We start from the raw sequence: 22,171 nt of genomic DNA, 5'->3' as shown, positions 1-22,171 counted from the left end.
CTCATTGGAAGTATAGTATCTTTTTCATCTTTAATACCTCCTGAATTGAACACTGACAACCCCAATATTAAGCACTGAGTAAATGTGTATTAAAGGAATGAATTCATGGTTAAATAAAACATGCAAATACTATACTTCATGTACATTTATAAAGTATATAGAATTTTTTATTTATAGTATATGAGATATTTTATTTCTTCAAAGTTCTATTTCTTTACACACTGTATCATTTTTTGAAAAAATTGCTTCTTTTCTCTTCCTGTACAAGTCGTATTTGCTTGAAAGCATAGCCTACACTGATGTTACTCAAACTTCAGATGAAACACCTAAAATGATAGAAAAGAAACTGCTCTAATTAAATAATGAAGTAACCCCTACAGGCTTTCCATGTGCCTTCAGGTGTAGGAAAGAAAAAAATTTAATGAATATAGTAGTTTCATGCCAAGAATATTTCCCTCATGTACTTGTGCCTTAATAAGATGGAATGTGAAATAGCAAAAGGAGTTTGATTATTATGATGATATTTATTCATAAGTTAATCAGATATGAAAGTTTCCTTGAGTTATACTGGCTTGAGTTGGGTCAGATGTTAGCTCAGTGAGTTTGAAACAAACGTGTCTTACCTATATGATGTTATGCTGGCACTAGTCTGCTCCCAAAGGACATCCATCCTTGGGAATAGGTGTGGAAGGATCCTCCAAATGTTTTAAGGACTGGTGGACTCAACTAAAATGAGCATCAGGGTCATGCTCCTATTAATGGACCCCTGGCATATTTATTTGTCATGTATTTGTATATACAAAATATACATGTGTCTGTATATGTGTATTCATCAGTTCAGTTCAGTTCAGTCCCTCAGTCATGTTCAACTCTTTGCGATCCCATGAATCGCAGCATGCCAGGCCTCCCTGTCCATCATCAACTCCCAGAGTTCACTCAGATATGTGTATACATATACGTATGTACATACTTACACATGCATGGGGCTTCCCTGGTGGCTCAGATGGTAAAGAATCCACCTGCCAATGCAGGAGATGCAAGAGACATGGGTTTGATCCCTGGGTTGGGATGATTTCCTGGAGGAAGGTGTGGCAACCCACTCCAGTATCCTTGCCTAGGAAATCCCACGGACAGAGGAGCCAGGTGGGCTATAGTCCATGGGTCACAGAGTCAGACACAACTGAGTGACTAAACGTGCACATGTGCACACACATACATATACATAGCCAGAAATCTGCCTTGACATTAATTACTGCTTTTCTAGCTTTTATAAGCCCTTTGGACACTTTCCCTTTGACTTATGGATATATTCACACCAAAAAGATCACGGTTCTTATTTTCTTTACTACTTACCACCTCTGATAGCATAGATATTTTCTCATTGCTATTTCTAATTGAAATGTTAGTCTGGTTTATTTTTAGCATCAATTCTATATTAACTCCATTTGGCTCTTTCAAGTTTTTTTTTTTTAATATTATACTATGTATGCATATTTGAAAACCAAATTACAGTAGTAAAATGGGAATATTTTTTCTTTATTTGGAAAATTACTTTAGAATAAATTGACAATTAAGTATGCCACTGTTATGTTTTTAATTTATGCATTCTTTGAGATTGGTTCCAGGAAACTGAAATGTAGTTCAGTTCAGTCACTCAGTTGTGTCAGACTCTTTGCAACCCCATGAACTGCAGCACGCCAGGCCTCCCTGTCCATCACCACCTCCCAGAGTCCACCCAAACCCATGTCCATTGAGTCGGTAATGCCATCCAACCATCTCATCCTCTGTCGTCCCCTTCTCCTCCTGTCCTCAATCTTTCCCAGCATCAGGGTCTTTTCAAATGACTCAGCTCTTCGAATCAGGTGGCCAAAGTGTTGCAGTTTCAGCTTTAGCATCAGTCCTTCCAATGAACACCCAGGACCAATCTCCTTTAGGATAGATTGGTTGGATCTCCCTGCAGTCCAAGGGATTCTCAAGAGTCTTCTCCAACACCACAGTTCAGAAGAATCAATTCTTCAGCGCTCAACTCTCACATCCATACGTGACCACTGGAAAAACCATAGCCTTGACTAGACAGATCTTTGTTGACAAAGTAATGTCTCTACTTTTTAATATGCTGTGTAGGTTGGTCATAACTTTTCTTCCAAGGATAAACATATTTTAATTTCATGGCTGCAATCACCATCTGCAGTGATTTTGGAGCCCAGAACAATAAAGTCAGCCGCTGTTCCACTGTTTCCCCATCTATTTCCCATGAAGTGATGGGACCGGATGCCATGATCCTAGTTTTCTGATGAAAAATAATAGCTTGTATATGTTCATTAATATGGTAGATGATAACTGTTATGTGTATGGGCGGGGGGCTCCTGTTAATTATAACTACCTTACTAAGAAAAGCAGTCTTATTAATAGTCCTCGTGAAACTGTGTAAGAGATAAAACAGAATTGCTCTTGTAGAATCAAGCTAAGTGAAAAGTTAATTGTTTCAATTTTATTTTTATATGTATATTATTTTGTTCTCATACCAAATGTATTCTAAGATATACAGTGTCATAATATTTATTTTTACTCATGGTGGAAAGAAAGGATTGCCCCTATTAAAAAGAGGCAGTTTCATAAGCTGATCTCAAGTGCAGTATTTTGATTTGGTGAAAACAGCCTATAGAGGAAATGAATATTTTGGCAGCCTAAGAAGCAAAATGTCATATTTTTCTGTTTGGATCCCTCCCTGCATATTTGAAATTTGTATTTTAATGCTTTTCAGAAAGTAATGACACCTAAATGTATTATTATTCGCCTTGTAGATCACAATATGTTCACCTCCACCCATTTCATTCTCCCTTGGCAGAAAACAATCAAAGCTAATTTTATAGCTAAATCAGGTATACTGTCTTCCCCTCATTCAGAAAGAAACCAGGAGAGACATATGACTGCATCTGCTATAATAGTTTAGGTTTTCTCCATTACAACAGCCATAAAATCATTTTACACATAGTGAAATATCTGAGACTTAAAGAACAATGATACTCAATCTACATGAAGATATCATTCTATTTGTGTGTACAAGTGAGGAAATGTACAGAAGGAGTTATACATATTTTCCTCATTTATAATTATATATTTAAAAGAAAATGAGCATATATAGCCTTGATAGTTTAATAATATTTTGTAAACATTGCAGTTACATTTATGTCACAATTAGGTATACATAATATTTATATTCATATTCTTATATATCTGGATATTATGATTATTATCATAGCCAATATTGAGTGCTTACTATGAACCTAACAAACTTTACTATATTATTCCTAATTCTTATACTAGTTCTGTGAAGTGGATCAGTTCAGTTCAGTCGCTCAGTCATGTCCAACTCGGTGACCCCATGGACTGCAGCACAACAGGCTTCCCTGTCCATCACCAACTCCTGGAGCTTGCTCAAACTCATATCCATAAAGTCAGTGATGCCATCCAGCTATCTCATTCTCTATTGTCCCCTTCTCCTCCCGCCTTCAATCTTTCGCAGCATCAGGGTCTTTTCAAGAGAGTCTGTTCTTCGCATCAGGTGGCCAAAGTATTGGGGTTTCAGCTTCAGCATCAGTCCTTCCAATGAATATTCAGGACTGATTTCCTTTAGGACAGACTGGCTGGACCTCCTTGCAGTTCAAGGGACTCTCAAGAGTCTTCTCCAACACCACAGTTCAAAAGCATCAATTCTTTGGTGCTCAGCTTTCTTACAGTCCAACTCTCACATCCATACATGACTGTTGGAAAAACCAGAGCTTTGACTAGATGGAACTGTTTCAGCAAAGTAATGTCTCTGCTTTTTAATATGCTGTCTAGGTTGGTCATAGCTTTTCTTCCAAGGAGCAAGTGTCTTTTAATTTCATGGCTGCAATAACCATCTGCAGTTATTTTGGAGCCCAGAAAAATAAAGTCTGACACTGTTTCCACTGTTTCCCCATCTATTTCCCATGAAATGATGGGACCTGATGCCATGATCTTCGTTTTCTGAATGTTGAGCTTTAAGCCAACTTTTTCATTCTCCTCTTTGTCTTTCATCAAGAGGCTTTTTAGTTTCTCTTCACTTTCTGCCATAAGGGTGGTGTCATCTGCATATCTGAGGTTATTGAGATTTCCCCCAGCCATCTTGATTCCAGTTTGTGCTTCATCCAGCCAAGTACTTCACATGATGTACTCTGCATATAAGTTAAATAAGCAGGGTGACAATATACAGCCATGATGTACTCCTTTTCTGATTTGGAACCAGTCTTGTTCCATGTCCAGTTTTAAATGTTGCTTCTTAACCTACATACAAATTTCTCAAGAGGCAGATCAGGTGGTCTGGTATTCCCATCTCTTTCAGAATTTTCCACAGTTTGTTGTGATCCACACGGTCAAAGGCTCCCACAAATGATCAACAGGCAGTTTTGGATCAAAATAGGAACAAGATCACCTATTGATTGTTTTTACTGCTATCCAATCAGTATGTTGGCATTTTTCAATGGAATCTGAACAGTCCTGTGGCCACTGCTTGCTGGCAATGATTCTGGATCCTGTAGGTCCTTTTCTAATATCAATACATGCCAGAACTTCATCTAGGACAATTACACTACATCACATCAACTATTGAAGACCAGCTTGGAGAATGTTTTGACATTGCTATCAGCAAGTAATGAGTGCAACGTGGTAGTATGAACATTCTTTGGCATTGCATTTCTTTGGAATTGGAATGAAAACTGACCTTGTACAGTCCTGTGGCCACTGCTGAGTTTTCCAAATTTGCTGGCATATTGACTGCAGCACTTTCACAGCATCATCTTTTAAGATTTGAAATTGCTCAACTGGAATTCCATCACCTCCACTAGCTTTGTTCATAGTGATGCTACCTAAGGCCCACTTGACTTTGTATTCCAGGATGTCTGGTTCTATGTGAGTGATCACACCATCATGATTATCTGGGTCATGAAGATCTTTTTTGTACAGTTCTTCTGTGTATTCTTGCCACCTCTTCTTAATATCTTCTGCTTCTGTTAGGTCTATACCATTTCTGTCCTTTATTGAGCCCATCTTTGCATGAAATGTTCCCTTGGTAACTCTGATTTTCTTGAAGAAATCTCCAGTCTTTCCCATTCTATTGTTTTCCTCTATTTCTTTGCATTGAGCACTGAGGCAGTCTTCCCTATCTCTCCTTGCTATTCTTTTGGAACTCTGCATTCAGATGGATGTATCTTTCCTTTTCTCCTTTGCCTTTAGCTTCCCTTCTTTTCTCAGCTATTTCACAAATGAGAATTCTACCCCAGCAAATTAAATCACTTGCTTGAGTTTACAAAGCACCATTAAGCAATAAAGTAGAATTTCAAACCCATGTTTATCTCTCTTCAAATTTCATAAGCTGCATAGCTTCCCTGTTTTATGACTTATTGTATTTTTTTAATTTTGGCTGTGCTATGTGGCGTGTGGGATTTTACTTCCCTGACCAGAGATAGAACCCACACCCCCTGCATGGAAGCAAATTCCTACCCACTGGACAGCCAGGGAAGTCCCCTATGGCCTGTTTTATTGTGTTTTTTTAAATATAAATTTATTTATTTTAATTGAATGCTAGTTACTTTACAATATTGTATTGGTTTTGCCATACATCAATATGAATCCATCACGGGTGTACTGTGTTCCCCATCCTGAACCCACCACCCACCTCCCTCCCCATGCCATCGCTCTGGGTCATCCCAGTGCACCAGCCCCAAGCACCCTGTATCCTGCATCGAACATGGACTGGTGATTCATTTCTTATATGATATTATACATGTTTCAATGCCTCTGCGGCCTATTTTAAATTGAAAGTATGTCTTCATACAAATTGTGAGACTATACTGTGGAAGATGTGTACATTTAAATTAAATGCTCACATTTTGTAAAGGAGATCCATGAATAATATATCAGGTCCTCAGAAAGAATTTTACCTTCAACTTTTTAAGAAATTTGGATTCTTTTTCTTAGACTGCTGAATCGGTTTCTGTAGCTAATTTTTCCAAAAGATCCTAATATTAAAGGTAACATTGCAGTTCACTAATAGCAAACTATTTTTGCTACTTTGAGTATTTTTACAGGGTGCTAATTATGCCAAATCAAGACATTGAGATTGCATAATTTTTAGGTTAATATTAGCATAGTCCTACATTGTTTTCTTTTTTTCAGAAGCAGTGCAGGAATAGCATACCCTGAATATTCTTCCAGCATGACATAACTGTCAAATATTGCACCCTTTTCACAGTCCTTGGTCTGTTAGGACTTTGGACTATAGCAAAGGTGTTTGTAAAAGAGAAGGGCAAACGAGATTTGTGAAATAACAGAACATTAGTCATATCAGAGATGCTTCTACTTTTCTTTTTATAGCTACTTAAATAATCAGATGTCAAGTGTAGGTGAAGATATACCTACTTACTTGGGTACTTATACATTTATCTCAGAGATATTTAGGGTATCTCTCCCTAAGCCAAAATAATATGTTTAGTCAAAACCCCCATACTCCTACTATACACTTAAGTCAAGTTCTTGATTTGTGTAATACATATATATATATATATATGTGTGTATATATATATATATATGTATATATATATGAGGGTATGTGTGTGATTTTGTGAGTACTTACAATTCAAAACTTCCTTATTTAAGATGACTGAAGCTTTCCCATGCAGCTTTTTCTATTTTAACCTTCTTTTCTGAAAATCTACCTACTTGTAGACAGAAGGAAGTACTATAACACTGATTTTTAGATTCCTTCCAGATATGTATGCCAATTAGAAACAAGAAAATTTGAAAAAAAAAAAAAACACTTTAGAAATCTAAAGAATTTTAAGATTTCTTTAAAAATTTCTAGAGATAACCTGAAGTGTTTGGAGTCCTTACAAGTAATGCCATCAGCATTGATCTAACTTTATCATTATTGTTTTTAAGTTATTAATGTTGTATTCTTTGATATAAGGTGAATTTTATCAATATAACTTTATTCTGAGACACCCCTCTTAAAAAAGTCATAGTCCTTAAGTTAATGTTCATCTTCAGAGTTAAATTAGACCTTGGCAAGTTTGTATAAAGTGTATTAATTGTTTAGAATGGTATTGAGCTAGATTATCTGTATTTAAAAGTCATTCTGTGTTTTCTGTTAATAAGAGCTACATTTTACCGAAACTATATTGACTTATTTGAAATGGTTTATGATGTAGACTAAGATATTTTTAAGTTATAAATTCTGTATCAGTGTTATAAAATGTGCCAATTATTAAGTTGTTTTTACAATAGTACTGAAATGTTATTGCTATCTATAGCTTACAGTATGCATTCATTCTTGTCAAAGTGCTGTGTAATGCAGGCAGTATTATCCTAGCTTAATTTATAGTGTACAGAGAGGTAAAATAGTGTACCCAAGCCTTCATGGCTCCTAAATGGAACCAAAAAGAGCCAAAGCAAATTACTAATGAACTCTTTTATTCATTCATTTTAAAATGTATTTATTTAAACACTTATTATGTGCCAGGAACTTTGCTTAGGACTAGGAATTCAAAAGTCAATGAGGTGTATTCCTTTCTCTAAAAGGCTCAGAGTCTGCTGGGAAATACAGCTCTGTAAATACATAATTAGTACATGAAGCAGTATATTAATAGAGGTTTTTGTGCAGTGAGAGGAGTTTGTCTTAGGCAGTAACTAATTTCAGGGGAGACAGGCCTCATAGAATAAAGTGACATGGCAGAAGGGTGGCATTTTATGATAAAGCAAAAGGCCCAGGTTAAAAAGATAGTAGGAGAAAGGTTGGATTGTTATGGAAGTTTTTGAGATATTCAGTGTTTGTAAGTATAGGATATACACCATGGACTATGTAAATCTCTATGAACATTCATGTTGGAACCAAAGAGGAAGAAGGGATAGCGATGTAGACATAAGTACAAGAGCGGTCAGAAACTGACTAGGGAAAAGTGAGTTGGGATATCATGAGGCAAAGTTGTTAGAGGATTTCAAGAAAGGCTATGGAAGTGGGGCTGGAAGGAAGAAGTCAAACTGAAGGTCATTTCTGGTTTAGAATTTATAGGGTATAGAAATCCGCATGGTGAGAAAGAAAGAGAGGAGTAAAGGATAATCTCAACATTTCTAGCATGGAAATCCTTAACTAAAATTATGAGACTTAGAAGAGAAAATAAGGATTTGTAAACAAGTCATGTTTGAGGTTCACACAGAATGTTCTGGTGAGGATAATAATAATAAAAAAAAAACAGCTAGATACAGTGCTCAGGTGAGGGTTAGAACCTGGGGCTATGTGCTAATCAGTTTATACAGGAAGGGTAGGTGAAGTACAGCCTGTGGGTCAAATCCAGCCCAACACCTGTTTTTGTAAATAGAGTTTTACTGGGATCTAACCAAACCCATTTATGGCTGGTGTTGGGTTACAGTGGCAGAGCTCAATAGTTGTAATAAAGGTTGCGTGACCAACAAGGCGTAAATTATTTATTTTCAAGTACTTTATAAAGTTTGCCAACCCCTGCTGTAGGTATTAGTTGAACCTTTAAGATTCAATGCCATCGTATAAGGAAATACCCAGAGAGGAGATCCAGATCCAAAGAGTTCATCTGTGGTAATTAGGTGAACTAGATTTTGTTTTGTATTTTGAGGGAAAAAATGTCCCTGTTTCCTTTGCTGCTGCTGCTGCTGCTAAGTCGCTTCAGTCGTGTCTGACTCTGTGCGACCCCAGAGATGGCAGCCCACCAGGCTCCCCCGTCCCTGGGATTCTCCAGGCAAGAACACTGAAGTGGGTTGCCATTCCCTTCTCCAATGCATGAAAGTGAAAAGTGAAAGTGAAGTCACTCTGTTGTCTCTGACCCTCAGCTTCCACGTGGATTGCAGCCTTCCAGGCTCCTCCATCCATGGGATTTTCCAGGCAAGAGTACCGGAATGGGGTGCCATTGCCTTCTCCGTCCTGTTTCCTTTAAGTAATGCAAAAGAGTCCCCTATAATTGGAAAGGGTCATTTTAAGAGTCGATATCTTAAAGAGTTCAAATAAGGTCTGTCTATTCTGTCTGTTCAGGTGGCAATAAATGGAAACATTATGAGAAACAGTTGAAATAGAATGGGTGGAATTTCAGCAGTGAAGAGAGGGAGTAGAGACCACAGAATGAGTTCCTAAACTCTGGTGTTATAAACACTGTGAGAAACAAACTCAAAAAACTACTCCAAACTGGTGAAGCCTAAGAACCAGACTCATAACCCAGAGAGAATGAAACATAAAATAAACTGGGTGTTTCAAAATAATATGTCAATCCAGAGCTGTAAAAATGCTAGCAGTGGATATATCAAATCCAATAAAACTGAATGAGAACACTTACTTTAAAACACTGTATTTGTTTATTTCTTTGCCTAACTCTATCAATATTTCAAATTATGAAAGTTTTATTTACAATGAGAGAATCCCCGATGGCTCAGTGGGAAAGAACCAACTTGCAATGCAGGAGATAAGGGTTCGATCCCTGGGTCGGGAAGATCCCCTGGAGGAGGAAATGGCAACCCACTCCAGTATTCTTGTCCGGGAAATCCCATGGAAAGAGCAGCTTGGTGGACTACAGTCCATGGGGTCGCAAGGTATCAGACACGACTGAGCTGCTGAGTACAATAACTGGCAGAGTTGGGGGGAGGGTGTGTGAAGTAGGATAGAAGCTTACTTTTCACAGCACACACTTTTATTTTTCCACTGTACACCATTACTTTCTTGTGTTTGTATGCCTTACCTTACAAGGCTGAGAAATATATTCTATTTCACACTACATACAAAAATATAATGCTAGAGGATTATACATCTGAATGGGAAAAAGCAAACTAACAAAACTTTCATAACAAAGTAAAGGAGTATATGTAAATGAATTTTGGATAATGGAGAATTTCTTAAATAAAGTACTAATCATAACATAATAAACTGGCCTATATTGTATATTAATAACTTCTGTATGTCAAAAGACAACATTGAGAGAGTGAAAATGAAAGTCACAGAGTGTGAAAAAATATTTGGAACACACATATAACTGATATAATGTGTGTATCCATAATCATGCAGAAGTCCTATAAGTCTTTAAGAACAATCTGAAAGAAAACTAGGAGAAGTTCTTAAAATGTGAGAAGGGGCACAAAGAAGAATTCTGAGCTGCAGACAATGTTTTATAGCTTGATCTGGGTGCTAGTCATAGAATGATCAGTTTTAGTAAATAATGAATGTGCTTTTTCAATAATTTTATTTATTTATTTTTGAATGTGCTGGGTCTTCATTGCTGAATGGGTTTTTCCCTAGTTGTGGCGAGGGATGGCTACTCTCTAGTTGCAACGTGTGCATGGGCTTCTGGTTGCCATGACTTCTCTTGTGGCGTATGGGCTCTCAGGCATGCAGGCTTCAGTAGCTGTGATTCCCAGGCTTTAGCGCACAGGCTCAGTTTTGTGGTGCACAGGCTTCGTTGCGCCACGGCATGTGGGATCTTCCCAGAGCAGGATATGAACCCGTGTCTCTTGCATTTCTAGGTGGATTCTTTACCACTGAACCACTAGGGAAGATCACAGATGTGTTTTATGTTTCACAATAACACAAGACTTTGGCCATCTTCACAAAACAAGAAATACAAATGACCAATAAACATGGAAAAACTTGAAGGAACTTATTGGCCAGCCCAATACTTAGTTTTTACTAAATAATTGGATTACTGGGGAAGCTGGGATCAGGAGGCGGGGGCATGGAAAGGTACTATGGTTTGGGGCAAAAGACTTATTTAACTTATATTTATCAGCTCCTCTAATTTGGACCATGAGACTTTAGCCAAGATCCCTCCCACTCACCTAATCAAAGATGAAATATGTAGGAGGCAGTACTTAGCAGCCCACTGCTGAGTTTGCAGACCTTAAGTATAAAGCCACAATGGATTATGTCAGAAGGCTACTGGGTGTTATTTATTTAAATCTATTTCATGGAATTCAGCACCACCTTAATGGCCTGAAAGTGTTAAAGTATGTCCCAAAGTACCTAAATTACTCCCTAAATGTAATTTATGCTTGAGAATAATCTGACTAACTTGATTTAGAACAGCAGGAAATAAGTTATGCTGCACAGAAATGAAGCAGCAGTGTAATTTTAAATACTGCTTGCATAGTGTATGAGAATTTTAATATTTGCAAAATTTTAAAAATCACTTGATTTATTATCCATGTGTTTATACTGACATTTTTGTCCTTTATTTAGGCAGGTCTACATTTCCTCTTGCTATCAGGAAAAAAAAATGTAACAACTTTTTTTTTTTTCCCCTCTAGTAATAATACAGAGAGTAAAACTTACACCTATTTCCCTTAATGCTATTTGTAATATCTTTATGTGTTTCCTGTTGTAGCTGCATTTTCCTTCAGTCATGGATGTCCAGTTAATGGAATGAGAGGAATTTAGGGGGCGTAGTGAGTGACTAGAGATTAAATTTATAAATGTAACATTGTAAAACTAGCAAAATTTATATCTGTTCATTCAGGATGTTCCTTAATGGGAGAGAGTTTAATTTTATAAGTAGGCATGATAAAAAATGAAATTTTACACAGTAAATTCAAGAAGAGATTTATACTTGGCTATTAACAATACATGTTAAAATGCTAGAAAGTATGTTTAAAATTTTTATGTGATGCTTGAAATGGAGTTTAAAATATTATTACTCACATTAAATGTCATCACATGTAAAGTGCATGCTTTTATTCTTGAATATTTTGTTTGAGTAGAGTTACTCATTTTAACATTAATTTTAATAATAAAATTAAATCAACTTTACCGTTTGCAAAGTTTTTGCAGTTGCAGACTACTGAATGTTCTATATTCAGATATTTACAAAGTGACAGTATAAGTATTGCTGTGGCCAAAAAGTTTGTTTGGATATTTCTGAACAATTTTAAGGAAAAACCCGGATACCCTTTTTGGCCAACCTAGTGGTTCATGTCAAGTCTTTAAGTATGCGAAGATTCAGCTTGCAGGAGTTGAGTGAAAATGGAGTAAAGGGAAAGAGGGCATTTCAGGAACACTGGACTAATGTACAAAGTCACAAAATCCTGAGACAGTAGGGCATGGGGGGAAGGGGGAACTGCAGAGAGTCCTTGGTGGCTAGCAATTTCATCCTGCCCCATTTCTGTGGACCTGGAACACAAATGTAAGTAGCGAAGCCTGAGTGTTTCCCTTATGTTCATATCTCCAACTTTGTCTTGCAGCCCTAAGAGGTACCATGATCAACTGTGTGGGCCCTGATGGTTTTCTTCTCTTGGAGAAACTAGATAATAGACAAACTGTGAAGAGGCAGAGGAGTTGGGTGGGAGGAGACTTTGTGGAATCTTCTGGAAGGTGGTCACTGCCAGTGCAGTGAGTGGTGGAGGGACACATCTGCAGCAGCCTAGAAGGAACAGTGTTTATAGCCCAGATGTTGAAGAAATAATCACCTTCCAGTAAATAAAAGCATTGGCAAGGGGGTAAATCTGGTGGTTGGGTAATAGAAAAAAGCAAAGTAGGAAGTGGGCTGATGACTATAACAGAGGTGGAAAATGACCAAATAACAACTCCTCTGTGGTCTGGTTAGCCTTGGTCTGTTTCTCAAACTATAGTGTATAAAGATGGAGATGGTAGTTGTTAGCATGTGAGATTGTCTTTTAAAAACTATTGTACTTAGTGAAGTAAGTCACACAGAGAAAGATGTTATCTATGTTAGCACTCTATGTTCTCTCTTATATGTGGAATCTAAAAATTAAAATAATGTATATAAGAAAAAACAGAAACAGAATCACAGATTCAAAGAATATACTAGTGGTTAACTACGGGGAGACCAAGGGGGAGGGGCAAAATAAGGGCATGGCATTGAGATGCAAACTGCTATGTATAAAATAAATAAACAACAAGGATATAGTGTACAGCATAAGGAATACAGCCATTATTTAAAAGATAGCCATAACTTTGTTTTTTAATTTTTTACTAGATTTTTTAAAATTTTAATTTATTTATTTTAATTGGAGGGTAATTACTTTACAATATTGTATTGGTTTTGCCATTCATTGACATGAATCCGCCATGGGTATACATGTGTTCTCCATCCTAAACACCCCCCACCACCTCCCTCCCCATCCCATTCCTCTGGGTCATCCCAGTGCACCAGCCCCAAGCATCCTGTATCATGCATCGAACCTGGACTGGTGATTCATTTCACATATGATAATATACATGTTTCAGTGCCATTCTCCCAAGCCATCTCACCCTTGCCCTCTCCCACAGAGTCCAAAAGGCTGTTCTATACATCTGTGTCTCTTTTGCTATCTTGCATACAGGGTTATCATTACCATCTTTCTAAATTCCATATATAGGCGTTACTATACTGTATTGGTGTTTTTCTTTCTGGCTTACTTCACTCTGTATAATAGGCTCCAGTTTCATCCACCTCATTAGAACTGATTCAAATGTATTCTTTTTCATGGCTGAGTAATATTCCATTGTGTTTATGTACCACAGCTTTCTTATCCATTCGTCTGCTGATGGACATCTAGGTTGCTTCCATGTCCTGGCTATTATAAACAGTGCTGCAATGAACATTGGGGTACATGTGTCTCTTTCAATTCTGGGTTCCTCTGTGTGTATGCCCAGCCATAAGTTTAAATGGAGAATAGTCTACAAAACTATTGAATCACTATTGTACACCTGAAACTTTCAATTTAAAATAAATTTTACTTATTGTATTTTTCTGAATATTCAAAGTATGAAGTGTGCATTGCAGGAAAACTTAACAATATTAATATATATATAATGAAAATTAAAATCAACTACAGCCTCACCAAGATGATACAATGTCAACTATGACTCACTGTATTTTAGATTCTCATTTAACAGCTCTCTGACTCCAGTGATTCAAGTTCCCATAACACATATGCAATGTACAATTCTTTTTCATAGGGAATACATTCTTCAGATGTATTCTTAAGTCATGTTTTGCACATTAGCACTGAAAATATATGAAAACAAAGTTTTTATTAACCACGCAAATATTTCCAGGATCATTTTGTGGCTGATGGATATAAAACATTTGATCAACTATAAAATGCCATTATTTATTAAAGATATAATTATTTTGTAAACTTATTTTTAGTAGAAGGATAATTGCTTTATAATATTGTATTAGTTTCTGCCATACATCAACAGGAATCAGCCACAGATATACATATGTCCCCTCCCTCTTGAACTTCCCTCCCACCTCCCACCCTTTACCACCCATCTAAGTTGTCACAGAGCCCAGGTTTAAGTTCCCTGAGTCACACAGCAAATTCCCAGTGGCTCTCTCTTTTACATATGGTAGTGTATATGTTCTCCATTTGTCCCACTCTCTCCTTCCTCCCCGCCTGCCTGTGTCCATAAGTCTGTTCTCTATGTCTACATCTCCATTATTTATAGGCTAGTGATAGAGACTATCTCTTTTGGCTATTATTAGCTGCCTTTTTATGCTACCAAAATACTGTTTTAGATTTTTTAAGGTGAAAATACAGTTAATCACTAAATGTAATACCTGATAGAATACATGATAGAATACATGTAGATATATAATTAAATATTGGAAGAAAATAAGAAAAATAGGAAAAAAAAAAAGCCTTACAACTATCACTTTGAATTGTTTAATTTGGTGAAAATTCCTCTTGAAAAAAGGAAATCCCAGAAAATTTAATGTAAGGTGCTAAAATACACCACTGGAACCAGAGAGATCTGAGTTAGAATTCCTGGTCTGCCATTTAATATCTATTTACCTTTTGGTAGCTTACTCAGTATCTCACCTTTCTCCAGTGAAAAATGGGAATAATGATTGGTATGTTGCAGAGAGTGTTGTAGGAGTTAATGGAATGGGATATATAAATCCACAGACCCCAGTACTTGGTTTATAATGTGAATTCCATTCCTTTCCTAGTAAAACAATAGGGAATTGTGACACTATTTGGATTCTAAAATTACTTAAATTGCCTAAGGGGAGGTAGAGATCTGAGAAGATCCTCAAGATATTCACAACTAATCCATTGCATCTTAAGAATAGATCTCAGAGAACTGTACAGACAGCTATACTGTGAGGTCACTCAGTAAGCAGGAATTTTCAGGATGGCTTTTGTTTCATGCTGGCAAATGCCTATTTAGACAGGCCCTGGCAGACCCAGTAGATCATGAGCCCACAGACTTTAAAACTGGCGCTATAGTATTTTTCTTTCTTTCTTTCTTTCTTTTTTTTTTTTTGTATAGTATTTTTCAACTTGTCAGTACATTAGAATCATCTGCGTGCTTTTAAAAATACCAATGTCAGGGTCCCACCTCCAAAGATACTGGTGTAATTGTTCTAGATTGGGGACCCCAAATCAGTGTTTTATTGCTATTTTTTTATTTTATAACGGCCTATGAAAAGACTCTGATGCTGGGAGGGATTGGGGGCAGGAGGAGAAGGGGACAACAGAGGATGAGATGGCTGGATGGCCTCACTGACTCGATGGACGTGAGTCTGAGTGAACTCCGGGAATTGGTGATGGACAGGGAGGCCTGGCGTGCTGCGATTCATGGGTCGCAAAGAGTCGGACACGACTGAGCAACTGAACTGAGCTGACTTACTGATGTGATTTTTATGTGCAAGCCTCTTAATGTAAACATAAAGCCTTGACTCATATAATTTCTGGCTCAGTCTCTTCTGTGACCAGCAATGACCAAATATTTCCTTCTTAATATTCTTTTCATGTGAGATGTTGACACATTACCTTTCACAAAATTCTTCAGCATCACAATTTAAAATGCTAGTGGATACAGTGGAACTAGAAGGAGAAAGGAAGACTAGTATACCAGTTAACTGGTGGATTTCTCACATCTAAGCCAATGTAGAAGTTACAGCTGTCATCCTGAGCGCTTGAAGATCTTAATGAGCACACACTTTTAGCTCCAGATATGACTGAAATTGACAGACATTATGAGCTAATTTTTGATGCAAAAAATCTTTTGAAATTTAGTATCTAGCTTCAAAATAATATATTAGATATTAATGTACTTTTAAATTTCTGAAGTTTTATTAAAACTTAAGTATTCTCATAGGGAAGAAAACACTAATATTCCACAATAATTGTCTCTATTTTTGTCTCAATCACAAAGTGAATTCATTTTAAAGGGAAATGGCAACCTTTTATCAAATATTTTAATTCATCCTATATTCAATATTAGTTATTTATGTTAACTGAAACTGACATATATAAATGTGAGAAACTGTCAAAATAATAGCTTTATTAATGTAATAACATATATTCTATGTCTATATAATCCATTTATTTTTCTTGATCCCTAATTTTTATTTCTAGGCAATTTGACAGATCTGTTGAAAAATGGCGGCGGTTTCATTATGATATGAAGATATTTAATCAATGGCTAACAGAAGCTGAACACTTTCTCAAAAAGACACAAATTCCTGAGAACTGGGAACATGCCAAATATAAATGGTATCTTAAGGTAAGTTTTTGAAATCTCTTTTTTTCAGACTCTTTTTATCTCCACCACAACATCACGACTGCTTAACTTCTTTAAGTTCAGGTTGTGAAGGATGATGGAAATTTATAATTCCTGACTTTTGTTGTCAGCACCGCACATGCTAGAACTTGTCATGATGATCATTTTGGAACGTTTTGTGTCAGGATGAGAGTCTAGACATAACTGGCTTATCTGATGAAGTGCAAAGTGTAATTGAATCTTGAATACAGAGAAGCATCTTGCAGCAGGGTGTCCTGTGGCTTTAGGGCAGTGTGTGTTTTTGCCTTATGTTGGATTTTGTCCAGGAGGAGAACTTGTGGTGTACTAAGCAATAATGTAGTCACTAGAAATAGCCATCATTATAAAATTACAGTTCTGTTTCCCTAAAGACAGTCTGTGGTGATGTAGCAATATTCCTATATATTCTACTGACAAAATTTCTTCTGAGATAGGCCAGAGGCCAAAACAATACAGTAAATTGGCAGTACTTATTGACGGTTTTATGGGTTTTGTTAATGGAAATGCAACATATGGATTATAACCATCGTACAGTTTAATTTCAACTGGCAGTGTCTTTTGATTATGTAGATAAAGTGGATTGTGGAGGTTATAATTTAGGTTATAAAGTATATGGCTTAAGTATAAGAAATACTAGGTTCACTACACCAAATCTTAGGTACCTTTGCAATATTTTTTAGTTCAAATTGTCCAGGTAGCAATTTTCAGTCAAGGAGATTTGAACTGTGACCAGTTTTTGAATGCCAGAAAATATTGATTAAGACAGATGAAAGCAAAGAAAAGGGTAATACATTAAATAGTCCAGGCATTTCAAAATGCTGTTTTCATAAAAGTAATATCATTTTCAACTTAACAATTCTCCTTTTTCAAATATTTTTTGCATAGAAAAGATGCCTTCTAATATTAAGAAAGTAACCTTTTATTCACCCCTATATATGTGTAAGCTATGTAAATGTAGAAAGTTAATACTGTAAAATTTTGTGTAATTATGTTTATATCAATCAAATCTTTATACTCATCAGCATTACCATTGCAGATAGAGGAAATTCATCGATTTCTAATCTGACATCATACAGAAAATATATTTTTAATAGCACTAAAGTGAATTTTGAGCCAATGTAGCATCACCAGGTCTCTGACTTAAAGAAAGAAATATAAGGCATTCTTGGGGAGATTTATAATCCTCTTACCATTTTGAAAGATGTCTGTCACAAGGTAGTTATAGATATTAATCTGTTTTGTTATAAAAATAATATATACTCATTATAAAAAATGAGGCACTGTAGAGAGGTGTATTGTAAGTAAATATATACCCACCTACTACTCCACAGAGAGTGGTTGTTTTGGTATGGATATTGGTATATATTTCAGCTTATCATCTCACTCAGCAATGGATACAGAAGATTTATTAGGGAGTGTTTTTGGGAATTGAGCAAGTGGTTTATGATATTGCTTGGTATAGTTTTCTTCATGTTTCTTATTCTTGTGGTCTGTTAAGCTTCTTGGATCTGTGTGTTCATAGTTTTAATCAAATTTAGAAATTATAAAGGTGTTACTTAAAAATTATATTTTTCTGCACCTTGCCCTTTCCAGGGACTCTGATCGCATATATTATGCCACTCACTGATGTTCTGTTATTTTTATTTTCAGTCTTATTTTCTCTGTAATTCATTTTTAAAAATTCCTATTGTCAAATGGACCAATCTATTTTTTTTTAGCTTATCTAGTCTGTGGTTTATCTCATCTAGTGTATAACTTTAACCTCAGACACTGTTGTCTTGTGTGATTCAATACATTGCTGAAATGTGATATAAGAATTTTAACATTTTCCGTGTTAATATCTTAACAGACCTCAGCATTCAATCTTTACCTTCTGGAAAATACAGAATACAGTTACAATAACAGTTATAATGTTTCTTGTCTACCAGTACTATCATCTCTGTCTATTTTGGGTCAATTCCAATTATTTTTTCTCCCTTCTATGAGTGTTATTTTCCTGCTTCTTTGGATGACTGGTAATTTTTGATTAGATACCAGATGTGAATTTTAACTTTTTGAGTGCTTGATACATTTGTTCAGATAAATATTGTTGACCTTTGTCCTGAAACATAGTTATGTTCGCTTGGAAATAGTTTGATCTTTGGAGTGTATTACTTGTATACTTTGAGTTTTGAACAGAACAACCTACAATCTAGGGCTAAATTTTCCCCACTACTGAAGCAAAACCCATCTGAATACTCGCTCTGATGTTCCTGTATGATGTTTTCCACTGTGTCTGGCAGGAACGGGTACTCTCCCAGCCATATGTGAGCTCTGGTGATTGTTTGCTTTAATTACTGTGTATAGTTCTTTCCCTTGACATTGGTAGTTTCTTGTTGTCGGGCTTCCTGGTAGCTCAGTTGGTAAAGAATCCACCTGCAATGCAAGAGACCCCAGTTTGATTCCTGGGTTGGGAAGATCTGCTGGAGAAGGGATAGGCTACCTTCTCCAGTATTCTTATGCTTCCCTTGTGGCTCAACTGATAAATAATCTGCCTGCAATGCAGGAGACCTGGATTTGATCTCTGGGTTGGAAAGATCCCCTGGAGAAGGGAAAGTCTGCCCACTCCAGTATTCCAGCCTAGAGAAATCCATGGACTATAGAGTCCATGGGGTCGCAAAGAGTTGGACACAACTAAGTGACTTTCACTTTCATTTTCACTTGTCATATGGGAACTGGTTAGGATTTAATTGGAAACTGGAAGGTGCTTTCTGCAGATCTCCAATGTTTATTCTCTGTATATCTGTCTCCTCTCTGATGCTCTGCCCTGTGACTCTAGCCACTTTGGTTTCCTTCGATACCCAGCTCCATCTCCTCATCTAAAGAAGACCCCCTGGTTTTCTGCCCTTGTCCTTTGTCATAGCTTGGAACTCTATTCAGAGAGTAAGCTGGGGCACCTGTAGGGCTCACCTCATTTGTTCTCATTTGTTTTTAATTTCTCAGAGATGACTGATTTTAATTACCCAGTGTCCAGTGTCTTTTAAAAAGTACTGTTTCATACATTTTGTTCATTTTTTAAAATTTTTAGCCAAGAAGTTAAATCTAGTGTAGGCCAGAGGCAGAAGTCCAAAACAATTTTAATGTCATTTGATATTTTATTATGTTTGCTTCTATACAATCTTGCATGCATGCATGCTAAGTTGCTTCAGTCATGTCCAACTCTTTGTGACCCTTTGGACTGTAGCCCTCCAGGCTCCTCTGTCCATGTAATTCTCCAGGCAAGAATACTGGAGTGGGTTGCCCTGCCCTCCTCCAAGGGATAACTTGGGTCTCCCGCATTGTTGGCGGATTCTTCACCACTGAACCACTGGGGAAGCCCTCTGTACAATCTTAAAACCATTCAATATATAATAATTTTAATTGCCTTGAGAATGGACTAAAGTTCTCTACTTCTTCACAGTGGGGTTTAGATGTAAGTGAATATTTCATCAGAACTTTGTTTCCTTTCATTGGATAATTGTTTTTAAAACTATTTTAGTCTGTTTTTTTTTTTTACTCATTCATTGGTGGCTCAGACAGTAAAGAATCTGCCTGCAATATAGGAGTGCTTGGTTCGATCCCTGGGTTGGGAAGATTCCCTGGAGGAGGGCATAGCAACCCACTCCAGTATTCTTGCCTGGAGAATCCCCATGGACAGAGGAGCCTGGTGAGCTGTAATCACATGAGGTCAAAAAGAACTGGACACGACTGAGAGATTAAGCATAGCACACAGTACATACATAAAGTATAAAAGGAACTTCTTTTATACTTGGAAAAAGTTTTTCTAGCTAAGGAACTGTGAATGATAACACAAATCTTCTAAACAGTTACAGTGTCCTTTCCCCCTCCCCCTGTGATTAAGAAGGTCCAAAATCATGCATATACACTTGTGTATACCTGCATAGACACACATACATTCAAGAAACCTGAGGTTATCTTTCTCGTCTGTTAAGTCTCAGAAAAGGGTCCAGAAAGACACTATCAGGCATATCCATTGATAAGACAAATGAAATCTGATAATTCAGCTCTCTTGGTCATTATCATCATTGATTAACTAACAATGAATTATCCTTGTTGTTGTTTAGTAGCTCAGTCATGTCCTACTCTCTTGTGACCCCATGGACCGTAACCCACCAGGCTCCTCTGTTCATAGGATTCTCCAGGCAAGAATGCTGGAGTGGGTGGACACTTCCTACTCCATGGTGTCTTCCTGACCCAGGGACTGAACCTGCATCTCCTGCATTGGCAGGCAGATTCTTTATCACTGAGCCACCAGGGAATCCCAACAATGAATAAGAGGATCTAAGTTTCTGATGAGGGATTATTTTAGGAAACAAAATGTAGATGCTACAGGTTGGCAGCAGATAGATTTGTTGCCCTGAACTTGTAATAGTTACTTTGAGGAATATCAACCAAGTAGGCCATGTACTAAACAGATATTTACAAGGGTACACTGATGTTTAAAACCTCATGTGTATGAGTTTCAGCAAATGTGTCTGTGCTATGCTTAGTTGTTCAACTGTGTCCAACTCTTTGCAACCCCGTGGACTACAGCCCGCCAGGCTCCTTTGTAGGTGGGAATTCTCCAGGCAAGAATACTGGAGTGGGTTGCCAGGAGTGGGTTGTCATGACCTCCTGCAGAGGATATTCCCATCCCACAGACTGAACCCAGGTCTCCCTCATTGTAGGTGGATTCTTTACCATGTGAGCCACTAAGGAAGCCCATATATCATGTTTAGATAGGAAATAAAATGATAAATCATCACACATTATGAGCTTGTCTGTATATACTTCTATTAAGGTGCATTTTATTTCTATTTTTAATTTAAAAAAGATAAACCCTACTGGCATTTGGTGTTATTATTCAAAATAAAGTTGCTACCAATAGTGTAAAGAAAAGATTGCCTGGCTCCATGCAACTCAGCTATTTTTTCCCCATCACAACTGAATGATAAAATTAAGTATATTAATTAGTATTTTTCAAGATAATCTAAAAATGTCATGCAGCATGGGAAATCTTTTAAAAATATCACATTTTTATATGAGAAAATATCAATCATGTGATATGCCACTAAAATTGGTCTGTTAATAAGCTCACTTAGTTATTTGTATATGTCTTATATATTCATTCAACAAGCAGTGATTGAGTGCATATACAGAATTTTATCATCCACAAAATAGTGACATGCCACATTAGCTTATAGTAGAAGTTCTGAGGATTGTTAGAAGCCATATTCAAAAAGTGTGGGTTCAAACTGCAGCTCCTTTAAAGCTACAGAATCCTATAAAGTATCTTAACTCTCTACATCTGTTTTGTTCTAAATAATAATAAAAATGAGATGTGCATAAAGTACTTAAAATTTCATTCTCCACAAAATAATTAGTCATTACACATTAGTCTAACTAACTACACTTCCTAAGTGATTAACCTGTATCTATGAGAACAGGCTGGAGAGGGAAATGGCAACCCACTCCAGTGTTCTTGCCTTGAAAATCCCATGGACAGAGGAGTCTGGTAGGTTACAGTCCATGGGGTCACAAAGAGTCGGACACGACTAAGCTTTCACCTTC

General features: G+C 36.8%; 1 protein-coding gene across 9 annotated transcripts in view; it reads left to right on the top strand.

Moving 5' to 3' along the window:
- The window catches only part of DMD (dystrophin), a 2,668,835-nt gene that overhangs the window by 1,453,902 nt on the left and 1,192,762 nt on the right, over window positions 1–22,171 (top strand). For all 9 annotated transcript variants that reach the window (XM_060407875.1, XM_060407877.1, XM_060407874.1 and 6 more), the window contains one exon: window positions 16,399–16,546. In XM_060407875.1, coding sequence (XP_060263858.1) covers window positions 16,399–16,546 — 148 coding nt within the window. The remainder of the gene's footprint in view (window positions 1–16,398; window positions 16,547–22,171) is intronic.

The sequence above is a fragment of the Ovis aries genome, chromosome X (assembly GCF_016772045.2).
Source record: "Ovis aries strain OAR_USU_Benz2616 breed Rambouillet chromosome X, ARS-UI_Ramb_v3.0, whole genome shotgun sequence".
Classification (NCBI taxonomy): domain Eukaryota; kingdom Metazoa; phylum Chordata; class Mammalia; order Artiodactyla; family Bovidae; genus Ovis; species Ovis aries.
Note: the sequence above shows the minus strand (reverse complement) of the source record. Positions and strands in the feature narration are given on the sequence as shown.